Here is a 17346-nt window from a genome sequence, read left to right on the forward strand (position 1 = left end):
TTGAGTGTTTCTGCAGTTAACTCTGATTTTGCAAATCCATCTGAGTACAGGCAATTGATTGGATCCTTGATGTATATAGTTAACACTAGACCAGATATATGCTATGCAGTGAATACTCTTAGCCAGTTCATGAGCTTGCCTAAACATGTTCATATTGTTGCAGCCAAGCACATCCTGAGATACTTACGAGGCACAGTTGGTTATGGGATGAAGTATCCAGTTAACACTCCAATATCCCTGGAAGGTTACTCAGATGCAAATTGGGCAGGAAGTGTCAAGGATAGGAAAAGCACTTCAAGCATTTGTTTCAACTTAGGATCCACAGTGATCTCTTGGGCTTGCAGAAAACAGTCCTCAGTAGCACTGAGTACTGCTGAAGCTGAGTACATTGCAGCAAGTGTTGCTTCTAGAGAAGCAGTGTGGCTTAGTAAGCTTCTTGTTGGGTTGTTTGGACAACCTTGGGTACCTACAGTTATATATTGTGATAATCAAAGTTGTATCAAGATGTCTGTCAATCCAGTGTTTCATGACAGGTCAAAACATGTGGAAACTCATTATCACTTCATTTGAGATATGGTGCAAGAGGTGCTATTCAACTGAAGTATGTCAGCACTGATGATCAGATTGCAGATATCCTTACCAAGCCTCTATCTAAGGTGAAGTTTGTGTGCTTCAGAGACAGGCTTGGGATTTTAGAAAATGAGACCTTGATTGAGAGGGAATCTCATCCCCAGTGATGCATTGTGTTGCATCAACCACCCTCTACGGGCAATGTAAGGTGGTAGTCTTCTCAGGGAGAAGAGTAATTGTTACTATCCTCTGCGGGCAATGTAAGATGGTAGAAAAGATCCTCACCACCCTCTGCGTGCAATGCAAGGTGGCTTCAATCTTTGCTTGTGTGCAAGATGAAAAGATCTTTTGTTATATAATTTCAATCCTTGCTTGCAAGCAAGATGGAAGACCTCTAATTATGTAATTCCATTCTATGCTTGTGTGCAAGATGGAAGTCTACTATGTTTTGATTATGTAATCCATTCTTTGCTTGTGTGCAAGATGGAAGATAGTGATATTCTGATCATGTTCTCTTCTTCCTAATTAAGAGGGAGTGTTAGTTTTTAATTAGGGTGCAAAGCGGATTCCAATTGCCTAAAGCAACATTGGAATCCGCCCTTTAGGGTTGGGCCCTTTCTCACGCCACCCTCCAATAAGACTGGGCCCTTTCTCTCACGCCACCCTCCAAATAGGGTTGGGCCCTTTCTCACGCCACCCTCCAATAAGACTGGGCCCTTTCTCTCATGCCACCCTCCAAATAGGGTTGGGCCCTTTCCCACACGCCGTCCCCCAATAGGGCCGACCCTATAAGTCACGCCTCATGAAAAGTGTTAAAGGAAAGAGCAATTAATAAATTAAATGTTAATGCTAGCCGACCTAGAGGTCTACCGCCAAAAAGAAGATATATATATGATGCAAGTCATTCATTCAAAGATATACAATCAACAAAATATAATCTGCTCTGCTCCTAAATGCGATCTGCTCTCCTACACTTGGCGAATCTGCTCCTTGGTGAGCTGCAACAAACATTTGGTTATATGCTGCTTCAGCGTGTTGAAGTTATCTTCTACTGATTGGTGTCTTGGTCATCTACAGCTAGAGCATCATTCTACATCACCTTGGCAACTTGTTGTTTGGACAGCAATTAGAGATAAGTGTAATATTCAAAACATTGTGTTTAAATCATAATCAAATCTGAGGATCTTTCTTGCTGGGTTTTTCCTCCTAGAAGGTTTTTCCAAGGTACTTGTGTGTTGTGTGTTTAATCTATTCATTTCTCTACTTTTGCTTAATTCTGGAAATTCCTAACACTAACAGCAATTAATATTAATCTGGAAATTAAGATAAATTTCTATTTTCTGAGTATTGTATTAATCTAAAAGACTAAAATTAACACAAGCTTTCTATGCCATAGCTCACAGGATTCAGGGGCCTCATTAATGAGGGATTGAACAAGGTTAGTGGAAAGCTTATACAAACTACCATATCTATTTCCAATAACATGAGCAGATTTAAAACTAGATTTCTTAGCCAAGCAAGTACTTTACACTCAGAAAATGCTACTTGATAACCTTTATCTTCTAGAGCGGAAATAGAAATCAAGTTTTTTTTAATTCCAAGAACAAATAAGATATCACTAAGGTGAAGTGAAATACCAGAGTCTAAATTTAAAGAAGTAGTGCCAGAACCTCTTACCGAATATCGAGCATCATCACCAATTACCACATGTAGACTGGTATCGTTTTCTACTAAGTCTGAAAGATGTTCACGATAGCCTGTGATGTGTCTAGAAGTACCACTGTCAATCAGCCATGTGTTACTATCTATGGGTATGCTGCTTGACAAGGCAGAGATAAATAAGAAGTCTTCATTTTGTTCTGAGACTTCATTTAGGTTGGCTTCTCTTTGCATGGGTTCAGTCTAACATTTTTTAGCATAATGACCAAATTTGTCACATCTAAAACATCGAACACGAGAGAGATCTCTTAGCTTCTTCCAAGAATACTGAGAACAAGGTGGTCTGAAATCTCTATTCCTGTTGGGATTATTCTTCTTCCAATTACCACCTTTCTTGCATTGAGTTGCAAGCATATGTTGATCATCCACTTGAGGACTCTTGAGTTTTCCTCTTGTGGCAAGGCGAGATTCCTCATTAAGGCAATTGTTTCGAATACGATCAAAGATTGGGAATTCAGATCTCCCACTTATGGATTGAATGAAGGAATCCCGTGAGTCTGGAAGACCATTTAATGATATCATGACAATATCTTTGTCTTCTATGTCATGTCCAATTGTGCCTAGTTGATCCTTTAGTTCTGAGATCTTCATGAAGTAAGACATAACTGAATCTTCCTTTGCCATTTTAATATGAAGTAATTGTTGCCTTAATGCAATTGCTCTACTGAGGTTATTGATCTCATAAATACCTTCTAGATGTTTATATATCTCTCTAATTGTAGTGAATTTGGAAACGGAGGTGACAAGGTGATCTCTAACTGAGTCAATGATGAGCTTTCTGGCTTTGAGGGCATTCCTTTTGAATTGCTTTAATTCTTCTTGATCTGTGGGCACAGTCAACTCTTTGTCTTGCACAAACTGAAGGAGATCATCTTCCTCAAGAGCAAGTAGGATGCGAACCTTACAGGCAGCAAAGTTAAGTGCCCCTTCGAGCCTATCTTCAACTTTCAGCCATGTCATTGTCCTGACTGAAAATGAAACAGCAAACTGGAATTAAAAGACTACTGAAATCTAAAAGTTAATATATAACCTAGAGCTCTAATACCATGTTAAATTTTATACTTTCAAATTAATGGAAGACTGAGAAATCAAAATTTAGCTATTAAATTAGATTGTTTGCTGTTAGAATTAATGATTTTCAGACTTAGGAACAAACATAGAAGATAAGCAAAATGAAACAAGACACCATTACTCTAAGAAAACTTCCTAGGAGGAAAAACCCAGCCAGAAAAGATCATCAAATCTGATTATGGATTATATTCAATATTCTGATTACAATACTTATCTCTTAGGTAGCTTGATGAAAACACCTAGGGTAAACAGCACTTCTTTGCTCTTCAAATCAATGGAAATGTCATCTTCAGATCTGCATCTTGATGACCTAGCTCTTCATATGACAGAGTATTACGCCTTCAAACAGCAGACATACTTTCCATCATTTGGATGGAATTTGCCTTCAAGGTGCAGATGTATTTGCACAGAATTAGCCTGCAGCAGATAGATGAATTCGCCTACTTCTCCAATCAGATTTCGCACTAGATTGCAGAGCTAATGGGCTTGAGGGTTGAACAAAATGAAGATTATATTTGATGCTTGCCAAAAGTACTTTACTTATATGATGCTTGACCTTTATTAAGTCGGCTTGGTTTAATTTAAACTTGGAGCCATTTTATGTTTTATTTCATCTAATGTGTGGCGTGTTCTTTTATAGGGTCGGCCCTATTTGAAGGGAACACACAATCTTTTAAGTCTGGCATGAGAAAGTGCCCAGCCCTAAAGCGGATTCCAATGTTGCCATTGGCAATTGGAATCCGCCTCCCTAGTTATAAACAACAACTGGTAGCTAGCTCGGATTATGCTAGCCCGGATTATCAAACTTTAATGTTGCTAAAAGCAATTAAAGTTTGATTATTATTTATGTGTTTAAACTCATTGGGGCTGGGCCCAAATAATTGTAATTATATTGTAATAGGACTGTACCTATTCTGGGCGGTAAAAGAAAGTAATTGAAAATCTCAAATCTTGTAATTAAATCTCTAAGCCGACTTGGACAAATCATACTTCAAGTCATGTATAAAACCAAGTCATATGAATGGCATTAATATATCAAGTAATGCGAATTGTTTTAAGTATCTCCTTCTGCAATAACAGCGAAGCAATTGTGAAGTTGTATGAATTTCTTCAAGCATCATTCCTTCTGTGATTACCTCTGTTACATCAGCGAATCTCTTGTAAATTCTACAAATCATCTTTAGAAGGTCAGCGAACTTGATTGCAAAGTCCGTGATCTCCATTATAAGAACAGCGAACTTCAGTATAAGGGCAGCGAACACCTTCCTAAGGCTATTATTCATCATTAAAGGCAGAGTGAACATCATATCAGAAGTCTGCCACTCCAATTGTGACAGCAAACATCATTAGAGCTAAGTTCATCAGTTCTGATTGCTGTACATAGTTCGCTGTTAGTGTCAAGAATTGAAGGTCATTGTAAAGATACACTTGCTTATTGTTTAATACGGATTTGAGATTTGTTGCTGGATTTTTCACCTCCAAGAGGGAGGTTTTCCCAGGGTACTGTTGTGTTGTGTTTTATCTGTTGCATTTTCAGTTTATGTTTATTGTGCTAAGTCTGATTGCTAAAAATTAACATTTTATCAGCGTTCCATGGCCGTTGGGAACGGGGAGACGCAGGGACGTGGGGACGGGCTTCGGGAACGGGGAGACAAAGGGAAAAAGCTTAGGGGACGGGTTTCGGGGACAGGGGGACTTGGGCCTGGGGGGAGGAAAAGCATTTCCGTGTAACACTGCATTTTATAGAATCTTTTCCTGATTAACTTGTTCAAAACTTTATCTTCAACAAACTCAAACACAAACACAATCCTGGTGACTTTGACAATAACCATTGCCAGTCCCACTTCCTATTTCCAAACACAACTATCTTGACTAAATCTTTGATTTTTCATTGTTTCAAGCATCAATTTAAGAACAAAAAGCTTTGGACCAACACCCTAATACAATAAAAAAGCCACAAAAAAAGGAGGCTGATGTTGCGATCAATGCTTTAATAGAGACTCAACTTTTTTGACTAAAGCTTTAACTTTCTAAACATCACTTTAAAACAAGAAGCTTTGGCTCAACACTATAATACATAAAATAAGCCACAGAAAAAGGAGGCTAATGTCATATACAATGCTTTACCAGAGCCATTTCCAAGGCCCATTCTGTTAGAACCAAAAACAGTCTTGTGCCATTTTTATTGACCCACGCAGTTTCCAAATTTGTATGTCAGTTATCACCATTTCAAAGACACTTCCATTTCTGAAACAGAACACAAAAAAGCCAGTCCAGCTAGGTCGTTCTGGTAACTTACACAAAAATGGTAGTCATGTTGAAACAATTGTTGCATACACCAAAATCTCAGTTCAAATAGTTCTACAACATTAGTTGACTTCTTAAAATTTAAGAATTTGTTTGTTTCAATAGTTGAACTCCAATTTCCCGAAAAAGTGAAGCTATAAAATTTCATCCATATCACAAATCATTTCTTTTTGTTAATTTTTGGCCTTTCTACCACTAACAAGCAAGCAACTATCACAGAAAAATTTAAGTCCTGAATTAGACAAATCCTATCCACAAATATGTTTAGTTTTTGGCTGTAGATTAAGACAAAAAATGTACCAGCCTACAGAACTTTAATAACTGGCACTCGGGTTAAAAAAAAAGTTTAACAGAAAAAGGTTAACGTCTCCACCAATGGTATCAGTGTAGAAGCCAATCATTTGCACAAAGATATAATCTTGCAGAACCTACAAATTTATAAATATTTCCAAAAATCTTTTTAAGTATTTATATTACTAATTAATGCTTTGAATATGGCTGCTTCTAATTAATATAGTTTCACACAAATATTATTAATTTATAGATGTCAGAAATAACAGTTTCAGAGATATTCAAATCAAGTATATGTAAATATAATTCTAATATATAAAACAACACATTTTCTTACCATCAAGCCTCTCAATTGCCTTTTCAGCCTCATCTGCATATTTGTAACGGACAAACGCAAATCCTCTAGAATCCCCAGTCCTAAAAATGTTTCAAAGGTATATTAATAGGTTTCAAATAATGAATTTTCAACCAAAAAAAACAAAAAGTAAATGAAAAAGTTTACTTAAGCATTTAATTACCTCCTGTCTCTCGGAATAAAGATGTCGACAACCTTTCCATAACGATCAAACAATGGATAAAGATCATCTGCAGTTGTACCTGCAATAGATAAAATCAGGACCAGAATGAAGCACTTTGAAATAGCTTGAAGGTAATTAAAAGAAGATCATGATTTAAGCATAGAATAAAATCGGGTGCCGCAAGACATTAAATATGATGCAGGAGCATCAGGAATCCTGTACAATCTTGTAGAAACCAAAAACATTTCCAAAATTTTGTTTCGAGTTTGTGTTCGATCTTGTTGCTGATTGTTTGTAGGTTTGGACATATTTTGCAAATTGCTATGGAAGTTCTTATACTATTTTATGCTTTAAAGTGGTGTAAAGAAAACTTCAGGGTGTTAATTCAAGTAAAAATCAAGTTGTCGGATCACAGTCTTCATTCAATCAGGCTGCAAAGAAATGGTACAAAAGTCTCAATGGGAAATTACTATTGAACATTATTCTAACAATCAGGTGCTAAGTGAAAAAGAAAAGAAAGTAGTTAAATATTCTACAAGCATGTTAAAGTGTGTCGGCTGAATTGTCACTATTTCAAAGGTTTTCTTGCCTTTTCCCTGCTGATTTGGCACTCGAGGGTTAATTAAGATTTATCACAAAATCAATCTTGCACAGCCACAAATTTTCTATTTCTTCTTCCATTCATGGAATCTGATTTTTGTCTTTTCTTCCAGATTTCTTGCATATGCATGAATTTTCAGACAAATATTTGGCCGCGTAGAGTTCTCTGCAAGTTCTTGGCTGTTACAAGAATCAAGGAGGTTGTGATACGTGTGAGACAAATGATGAGAAGATTCCAGAAATCCCCAATTCATCTTGGTGCGTGAGACTTTTCTTTGCCCATTATTGGTCATTCCATATGAGAGGGGAGGCTGAAGAATTTTGCTGAAGGCATGTAAAGGGTTGTAGGACAGAGTTTAGTTCAAAAATGATTAAATGTTGGTCAGATGGGGGTAGGGGGTGCACAAATACATATAGTACTTGAAAGAATAATTATAAAAAGACGTGTAAGCAATAAGTAAAAGAACTGTAAATGAAACTTTGCCACACTATGTAAAATTTACACTAATAAACATAAAAAAAATGAAAATGATTGCATTGAAAATTTAAAATTTAAACATTAACAATGTAATGTCCCCTTGAACATTAACAATGTAATGTTCCCTTCTACATTCACCCTAGAATTTGCCCTACAATCACAAATTCAATAAAAGCACGAGATGAGATATGGTTAGATATATATCTTTACCAAGTAAAATGCCCTTTTAACATGATAAAACCTAATTTAATGGCAGCAACCACAACCATATATATAGTTGTGGTTGCTGCCATTAAATAAGGTTTTATCATGTTAAAAGGGCATTTTACTTGGTAAAGATATATATTGTTAAAAGGGCACCCTACAATCACAAATTCAATAAAAGCAAGAGATGAGATAAGGTTAGATATATATCTTTACCAAGTAAAACGCCCTTTTAACATGATAGAACCTAATTTACATGCATGCATGGGTTTAGTAATCATACAGTTGAAAACATATAATTATCTCAATTCAATAAGATAGACCATATCTATGTTTACTACCTAGTATTCAATCACAATAGGATTTGGAGGATTGGAGGAGGCATGATAGGTCCACCCAAAGCCATCCCCACACTAAGCCCAAGATAGACCATACATACATACATACATACATACATATATGGGTTTTGTAATCATACAGTTGAAAACATATAATTATCTCAATTCAATAAGATAGACCATATCCATGTTTACTACCTAGAATTCAATCACTATAGGATTTGGAGGATTGGAGGAAGCGTGATAGGTCCACCCAGCCATCCCCACAATAAGCCCAAGAGTGGACACTCATCCTCTTGGCCCCAAGTGGCAGGCACATTGGACATCCAACATTGGGTGGTCTACCTAGTGGTGTGCTTGTATCTGCTTTACCTATTCATGCCTTATCCCTTTAAGACAATAGTCAAACATCTTAGAGATAGGAGAGGAGATCACAATGGGGGGGGCCTAAATCCACCTATCTAAGCCCAAGAGCGGGCACTCACCCTCTTGGCCTCAAGTGGCAGGCACACATGGACATCAATCAAGTGGTGGCCTACTTAGATGGTGATCTTATATCTGCTCTCCTTCCTTACACCTACTTCCCTTCCCTATATGAAGGCTTGTGAGGTTACAAACAGATTTATGTTCAAGCATAAGTATTTCACATTCAATATATATAAGAGATTATATAATAAATGCTATCTTATAGTGCATCAGTTAAACATACAACTTAGGCATACCATAAAGATAATTATTAATGCTATTATCTGTTTAATATAGTAAATCCAGATCTGATCTGTTATAAGCCTGATCCTAATTCGTGCTTGCTGCTCAAAAATGGTCTTTTCCTTATCTGGATTTGTGTTCTCTTTTATTGATCGCTGCAGTTGCTTTATCCCTATTGATGTTTGAATTGATTACTTGCTTGCTTGCTGATCCAAAACACTTATTTCTTCTTGTTCAATGCATTACCAGTCTGAGTATCAACAGTAGATCTGCATATTTGATCTGCTCTCTTGTTCTTCCTCTGCTCTAAATCGAATGTTAATTCATTCCCAGGCCTCCCTTCCAATTAGCATTTTATCTCCCTTTATACCATACTCAAAAGGTGTGATTTCTCCAGGGAGGGACGACTTGTCCCAAAGAGATGCACTTAATTGAATGAGGTCAGCCTCTGCAATTAATTAAATTTATTTTAATTTATTTCAGTCCTCTCTAAAGAGTCGGCCACATATAGAGGGACGACCTTTATAAAGGAGGGCATCTCATTGGTGATGGGACAAATTGTTCCTATTTAGAGCACTCCAAAAGGTGCTGATTCCTTAAAGGAGTCGGCCCTTAAAACACTGTTTTACTTCCAGCCTTCTCAAATTACATCTGTTTCTAATTTAGACAATAATCTCAGCGCTGCCATAGGGAAGTCGGCCATCATTGTTTATTGGAATAAAACAATTAGTGGCCTTGGGTGTAACATATTTGATTTTAATTAGTTCAAACAGGTCAGCCCTCTATGTTATTAATCACCCAGTTTTCTATTAATAGCAGCTGGTTTAGGGGCATCACAGTCCGCCCTTCCCAAAATTGCTTGTCTTCAAGCAATCTCAGTTTTAAATTTTGCCCATGATAGGATCAAATCAACTTTGAGGATTTAGAAGTGAACAATTCCACAACAAAACTAAGGGTTGGAATTTTGCAAGGATTGTAATTCTAAAACAAGTTCTTTGTCATCTTCATTTCGCATCACTTCGTAAATGGTTTGTACAACGTCATTATATATCTCTCAAAGTTAACACAAGAACTTATATATTAACATGAGTATTAGAAGCGTGACATACCCCTGAATTTTTGGTCTACTTTTGTTATTCCCACATTCTAGATCAGCCAAAAATAGAAATCTCATGATGATAGGAATAAGTTTACAATAATCATAGATATTCATGGAGTAGAAATGCTGGAAACACATCAGGTATGAACCAAACACAGCATACACATAAAAACACGAAACATACACATGAATTCATGCATACACGCAAATACACGTATTGTTAGATCCCTTCTCATTGACTAGAATGCATTCATCGATTTATCTTTACCCTGCAGGCTGGCAGGATGAAGGATTTGATACCAATTGTAATGTCCCCTGCTATACCCTAGAATCACAAATTCAATAAAAGAATGAGATGAGATATGGTTGGAGATATATCGTTACCAAGTAATATGACCTTTTAACATGATAAAACCTGATATATATATATATATATACACATATATTAGGGTTAGTAACATGATAAAACCTGATATAATATATATATAGGGTTAGTAATCATACAGTTGAGAACATATAATTATCTCAATTCAATAAGATAGACCATATCTATATTTACTGCCTAGTATTCAATCTCAGTAGGATTTGGAGGAAGATAGGTCCACCCCAAGCAATCTCTGCACTAAGCAAAGTGCAAACCAAGAATAAGTATAAGAATTGCAAATGAAACTTTGGCATACTAAGTGGAGTTTAAAGTTTTAAACTAATAAACATTAAAAAACATGGAAATGATTGCATAAACAATAAGAATGGATAGTGGAGGTTTAGGGTCAAGGGGTAGTGCCCCTTGTGGGGGTCTTGATTGTGGCTTTGACACAAGGGATATGTATTATGTAGATTTTTTTGATCATGATTCATCATTGGCCTATTACTTGCTTAGACTTATAGTTTGATGGGGGTTTGGGGGCAACACGAAAACGAGGTTGAGGGCAGCACCCCTTGCCAAGATCCGGGGGTGAGAGAAAGAGAGAGAGATGTAGAGAGATAGATCTAGATCTTGGGGGAGAGAGAATAGAGTGAGATAGAGAAAGGTAAAGAGAGGGGATGGAGGAAGAGTGAAAGGGGGAGAGATAGGTCTAGAGTTTGGGGGAGATAATGAGAGTAAGATAGACAGAGCTAGAGAATGCTGATAGGAGCTTGCTGATTGCTAAAATTTGACTAAGTTTGAAAATTTATAAATCTCTGAAATCACTCTCAAACATCTTGCCAATATATACATGAAATATAGCTTGAAGTATAAGAATACTTAAATGTTGTATTTGTTGATTGTAATTAGGGATGGCGGATTCCAATTGCCTTGGGCAACATTGGAATCCGCCTAAGGGGCCAGCCCCTTCTCCAACGTATAGGGCTGGGCCCTATACCTCATGGCACATCATAAAAACCCCACGCTACTCCACGCCACATAAAAGCTAACGTGCCAAACAAAATAGGGCCAACCCTATATAGAATGCATTTCGGATTAAAGGGAAAAGAATATAAATTAAAAGGATAAGCCGACATGAACACAAGCCAACATACAAGGTCAATGCATCATATAAATAAAGACACTTCTCACCTCAATAATACACATTCATCTTTCATTTCATCCTATGCGAAATATATGGTTCTGCTAAATGCGAGTTAAAGAAGGAATGTTATATCTGCCATTACAGCGAAATACTTCTGTTACATCAGCGAACCACATCTGCTAGTGAAAGAATGAAATTCATTCATGTCAAAATCGAACTGAGGTTGGAGGAGAGCAAACTGAAGTTGCAGTCCATCAAAGAGCAGACTTCACATATTACAGTCCTAGGGTTTGAACCTGATTGCTGTTGGAAGGGTTAATGGTGCAGATGTGACTACTTGATGCTTGTGAAAGTGCAGTCTTGTGGAAAACACTATCAGTCCTAAATGCAATCACCTTCAAGTACATGAGATAAGTGTTGTAACCTTCATATGAATATAATTCATAATCAGATCTGAGGATCTTTTCAGGCTGGGTTTTTCCTCCTAGGAGGTTTTCCCAGGGTAACCGTGTCTTGTTCTTATTTTGTTCCCTTCCTTGTTCTTATTTTGTTCACATATTAATTTAGTTAATAATTAAAGTCTGATTTTCTGAGATTAGATTAATCTGAAAGTGTTAAAATCAACAGTATTTCATGTATATATTTTGATGAAGAGAATGAAACTGACTTGAAGACAATGATGCCATTTTCACAAGATTTTCACCATTTTTTTCTTAAGGACCAAGTTTCTAAGTGGGGGCTATAGGAGACTCCTAGGGCTCCCTGGGATGGCCAGGGTACTCCCGGTAGTCCCCAAGACATCCTGGGTACATCGCCCCGTCTCAGTGACATACCAACAGTGACAGTGGTACAGCAAGGGGACATCCCTGCCTCGTCCCTGCATCCCTAAGACGTCCACATCCCCAAAACGGGGAGGAAAAGGGGAGGGGACATGTCTTGTGTTTCACTGGAAAAAACTAGAGAATGGGCCATAATAGGCAACACAGACAAAAAGTTGAGAAGAAATCAGAGATATGAGAGATATCAAGGGAGACCATGAGAACATGATAGGATTAAAATGTTGCAGAAAACAATCAACACAAAAAGAATAAAGCACAGTGTTTGAAGGGAGAACACAAGGCAATCTGAAGAGAAATAAAATTGCAAATAAAAGTTGTAACTTTAAACAGCCATAGTTTTGAATACAAATATCATGCAAATTCCTGAAAACTGTTAAATGTTGTTGATGCATTTTGAGAGTGATTTGTGCAATTGTTGAAAGTGATTTCATTTTCCCTGAAGCATTTGTAAATTGTTTTAAGCTACAAAAAGCTTAATAAAAGATTGTTTTTTAGTTTTGCCTCCAAATTTTTTTCAAGTGGATTGATTTGTGTTTAAGCTGCTACATTGGGCAGTTTGAATTTTAAAATCCCCGTCTAGATCTGCACCAAAACATTATATACTACACTTGAGACGAGCCATAAATTCATAAGAAAACAATTTATGTATAAAAAGTAGACGTTATATATATTGATCACACGCAACACTGAATGATTTATTGTTCTTTCACCCAACTCTTGGTGCAACAGAGCCGCTTACAAAGAATTTCCCATTCCTGCCCTCAATTGTAATCAATTTTTTCTCTGGCATTACTTTCCTCTGGGTCACTATTTCCTAGACTTTACATGCAGCGCATTCTGCTATTTTTATTCTATCATGCTCGCATTCACTTTAATTATTTAATTCTTTCTCACTCATACATATCAAGAGCCACCATGCCCACCACCACCTTGTCATCTTTGTCAGTTATGGTCATTATCATATTCTGTTTACTCATGCCTCTCATTGGTTGGGTACTATCAGCATTAAGTTATTAACCTTCTTACCCACTACTATTCCATTTGATCCAAATCCAACATCAGTTTTTCTGACAAAGTAAACTTTTATGCTTAATCCATGGTATCGAGCATGGTCACTGGTGCAAATGGTTTGGAGGTGAATGCTTTTTCTTGCAAACCAAACCGTTGCTTCCAGGCAGCTCATTCAAATCATTGATCAAAAATTCACAAAAAAGTTGCTGATGCAAGCCCTCGGCCAGTAATTTGCCAGCAAGTTTTTGGCAAAGTCCTCGATGAGTTTCTTGCCAAAACTAATGAGTTCGTGTGAAAAACTCACCCACAGTCACATATGGATAATCATCTTTCACAATTTCTTCTTTCAGCTCTCAATCCTTCAACACTGTGACTGAAAAAAGAAAAAAAAAACTCACGTGTATGAAGGTCTGTGTAAGCTTGAAGGCCTTATTCGGACCCCATGAGGAACTCTGACTCCTCAACCACACTAGGGGCTGCAACCCCCAACCCCTACTCTGGTTTACAATAAGCATGAAAAAAAATTGTTTTGAGTCAATTTTTCAAATGGATGAAACTTGTAAAAACACGAATACAGACTTGTAATTTAGAATCATATGACACTATGGTGTGCATTGAGATTGATTTTAAATTTTAATCTTTAAGGGAAGGAAAATGTACTTGTTGCTTCTGTAAATTTAGTTTTATGCTGAAAAATTTCCCAAGTTTTAACCAAGTCACATGTCCAAGTCAAATTTTAGACCTACCAAGTTTTTTCCGAGTCACTAAGCCAAGCCCAATTTTAGCCTAAGTTTGAGTATTGACATATGATTCAAAGCAATGCATTGTATTTAGACTTCTAGTTTTGGAATAATGTGCCTTCAATCCAGGCACAAATCGCATCTATCTTTGAGCAGCAAATTGATCCCCCAACATTCAATGGCAAGTAACCAAATATAAAAAACAATTCATTTCCTAAAGTAGTACCTAAACTCATTCTCGCCATCTATTATAACTAGCCTGCTGTAATAATGTTTGATTCCTCGCCTTTACTCCATTTCAAAATACATTTTTTGCTGCTTGTGCATCTTAATCCATATTCCTTTAAATTTATTTGTGCTATTTGTCGTATCATTCTTACCATTTACTAACTTTCTCTCATTTTCTCACCTACTATCAACCCCTAAATTTTGCATATCAAACAGCAACTTGAGATAAACAACTTAGACTCTAAGTCACAAGGTTCGAATTCGAATTCGAATTCAACAGAAATGAAATTCGGATGAAATTCGACAAGGGAAAAATTCGAAAAAAAATTCGGATAAAATTCGCCTTCTATAATTTTGTTTATTTTTAAATATATGTATACTTCTAATAAATTATCAGAATAGCGACCCTTGTTGGAGAAAATCCGAGGGCGACCCAGCAGTTGCAAACACCCATGACCCAATAGATACAAAGCATATACAAAGAATACCCACGACCAGCTGAGTTGTGTTTAGAGGCGGATAGCAGTGCTTTATAGAGGAAATTCGATTAAATTCGATTTTTTTTATAGAAGTTTGAAATTTGATTAAATTCGAACCTCATCCATGAAAATCACCGTATCATGTGACTTAGCCTAGACTTATGTTAGGCCAACTACAAGCTCTTGTTCCCTCATTCCTTCCAACCTCCATTAAATCATTTAACAAACCAAAGAAAAAAACACAAATCTCCGTAGTTCTCAAAACGTGACAAGACCATTTCTTACGCTCCTTGTATAAAATATAATCCTTCGGAATGAACATTAAAAATATGTAGTCTGCGACTAAATGAGAATAAAGCCAAACAATTTTGGTCTCACACTACTAGGGTTAGTCTAAGTATCTTAGGTATCCAGCTTCATATTCCTCAAATTCTCTACAAAGGATAGAACAACTCCGTACGTCCGACAGACTACAACTCAGATTTTGACGCCGCAAACAGATAAGTTCTGATAATTCTTTAATTTTCTCAAGCAGAATCCATCTAATAAAAATTTCATCTGAAACAGAAATTTTATCAAGAATCACATGAATCAATGTGTCTGTCTCATTCTGCAGCTTATGGTATAATTATGAAGCATGGTGACCTATGTTTAAGCTCCTACCGCCCAAGCAGAATTCATCTAATAAAAATTATATCTGAAACAGAAATTTTCTAAACGATAAAATAATAAATGTGTCGTCTGGCAATCTGTAGGCTACGGTGTAGTGATGAGGCATTACAACCTATGTTCTAGATAGTACAAAGCATGCTCCTCAGATAATAAAAGAACCCATATGCTTAAAACCCTATTCGTGTCAGGTAAATATTGAACAAATGAATTAACACCTTTTTTCTGTCTGTCCAGCAAGTTATGTTGCCTCATTTTCAAAATCCTAATATGCATTCTCCCGAAATTAAACCAGTTCCGCGATGTTGCAACCTCCCTATTTCCATGGTGCTGGGACCAATGTTACTATTCACCAATCTGAATAAGAATTATTAAAATAGAAAGTGAAAATTGCCCGAGGCCGAATAAATCCTGACAAAATTCCAATATTTAAAAAGCTATGGTTCAATAAAATAGGAAGACTATTTTCAAAACCACCTACCAAATACTCCTCTAGTATATGGTCATAATCGACATATCCATTCCTTTTCGTGACTTGTGTTTCCCGTTAAAAATTGCACAAGCTTTACATAATATCAGTTTCTAAGGGCAATACTACTAGGTCAGTTCCGACTGTCCAAAATTCAACCAAAGACCCTTGCTAGACCTGCAATAAAACTCATAAACCCTATAGCAAACCCTCGACTGTCCAGAGGTAATTTCAGGTATTATTTTAAGGAAAAAGGTAAAACGAAAACAATATGTACAGCACAATAAAATGCAGGCACTGTTGGATACGAAAAATTATAATAAAATGAAGAGAGAAATCTTACGGAATGTGATATTGAGAACTAGCAAAGAATAACTGTCTTTAATATCGGGAGGCCCTGCTCTGCCAAAGTGAGACATTCTGAAATGAGCGAATGGAAATTAGGGTTTCAGGCACTAGTGCCTTTTCGTTTGTAATTCACGCTGCCAACACCTGGGAGAGAAGATTCACCGCCCGTTATAGAGTAGGTAAAGCTTGTTATATAAATACACTAGGTCTGTTGACATTTGTTCAGTATAAGACACATTCACATTTGGAGGTGCTGTTTACTTAAATTTTTTCAATGATTTGTTTTTTTCATTTTATATAAAAAAGTATCTTAATCTAAGGAATAAAAGTGATTTATGTACCCCTCTTTTTTTCCCTACATGTTTGAGTATTTAATTTGAAAATTTTGTGTTATTGATTTATAGTTACAATAATCTTTCTCTCTTTTCATATCCAATCTTTCAATTATTAATTTTTTATTTTTTTTAATTATTTATAAATTCATTAATAAATTTCATATGTACTAATAGTTGCTCATTTTTTAGTATTTTTGGATCATAATTGACTCATTTGTGCACCTTTATTGGTACCCATAGCGCACGACTACAAGGGCATTTGTGCATATGTATTGGCAATTTTAAGTGCACGATTATTGGGGCATTTTTAAGCAAGTATCAGGGGACACTTTGAAATGTGTACTTTTGACCCTTGCGCGCATAATGGATCACACTATGTGCATCGTTACTACCCATAAGCCAAAACAATAGCTATTTAAGTCGCATGCGGAGACAACAAAAAAAAAAGAACAGTCAAAATCCGATGTACCGTTTAGAATTCGTGGGTGCATGAAGTTGGCTATAACGACTAAAGGTATGTTTCCCCTAGATATCTTAAATATATTTATCCAAATTATCAATCGTATTATAGTGTGCAATGGGTACATTGAAGAGATGTGGAAGGTCAAATGGAAATTTTTTGGGTCTTATCTCTGCATGTATTTGTGTAGTACATAAGGTCATTGGTAGGTTATTTAGCAAATGATATTATCAATACAACAAAGGTCTCTATGGAGAAGTGATAGCTTTAAATCAACTATGCATCCAGTTTTAGATCTCTTATCATGACTAAAACAAAATCTCTAAATTAGGAAGATAATCAAGCTCAATCATC

The 17346-nt window shown here is 36.4% G+C and overlaps 1 protein-coding gene across 2 annotated transcripts in view; it reads right to left on the reverse strand.

The window, feature by feature from the left end:
* The window catches only part of LOC131049029 (serine/arginine-rich splicing factor SC35), a 60860-nt gene extending 44429 nt beyond the window's left edge, over positions 1-16431 (reverse strand). The window contains exons 1-3 of one of the 2 annotated variants that reach the window (XR_009106650.2): positions 16193-16384; positions 6477-6555; positions 6296-6375 (exon numbers count right to left, since the gene is read on the reverse strand). Coding sequence is in view for 1 of the 2 variants with exons in the window: in XM_057983030.2 (XP_057839013.2) it covers positions 6296-6375; positions 6477-6555; positions 16193-16268 (235 nt within the window). In the remaining variant the exon portion in view is untranslated. Of the gene's footprint in view, positions 1-6295; positions 6376-6476; positions 6556-16192 lie in introns of both variants that reach the window. The other variant, XM_057983030.2, reaches the window with a different exon arrangement.
* Between the last annotated feature and the right edge of the window lie 915 nt (positions 16432-17346).

The sequence above is a fragment of the Cryptomeria japonica genome, chromosome 11, assembly GCF_030272615.1.
Source record: "Cryptomeria japonica chromosome 11, Sugi_1.0, whole genome shotgun sequence".
Taxonomy (NCBI): domain Eukaryota; kingdom Viridiplantae; phylum Streptophyta; class Pinopsida; order Cupressales; family Cupressaceae; genus Cryptomeria; species Cryptomeria japonica.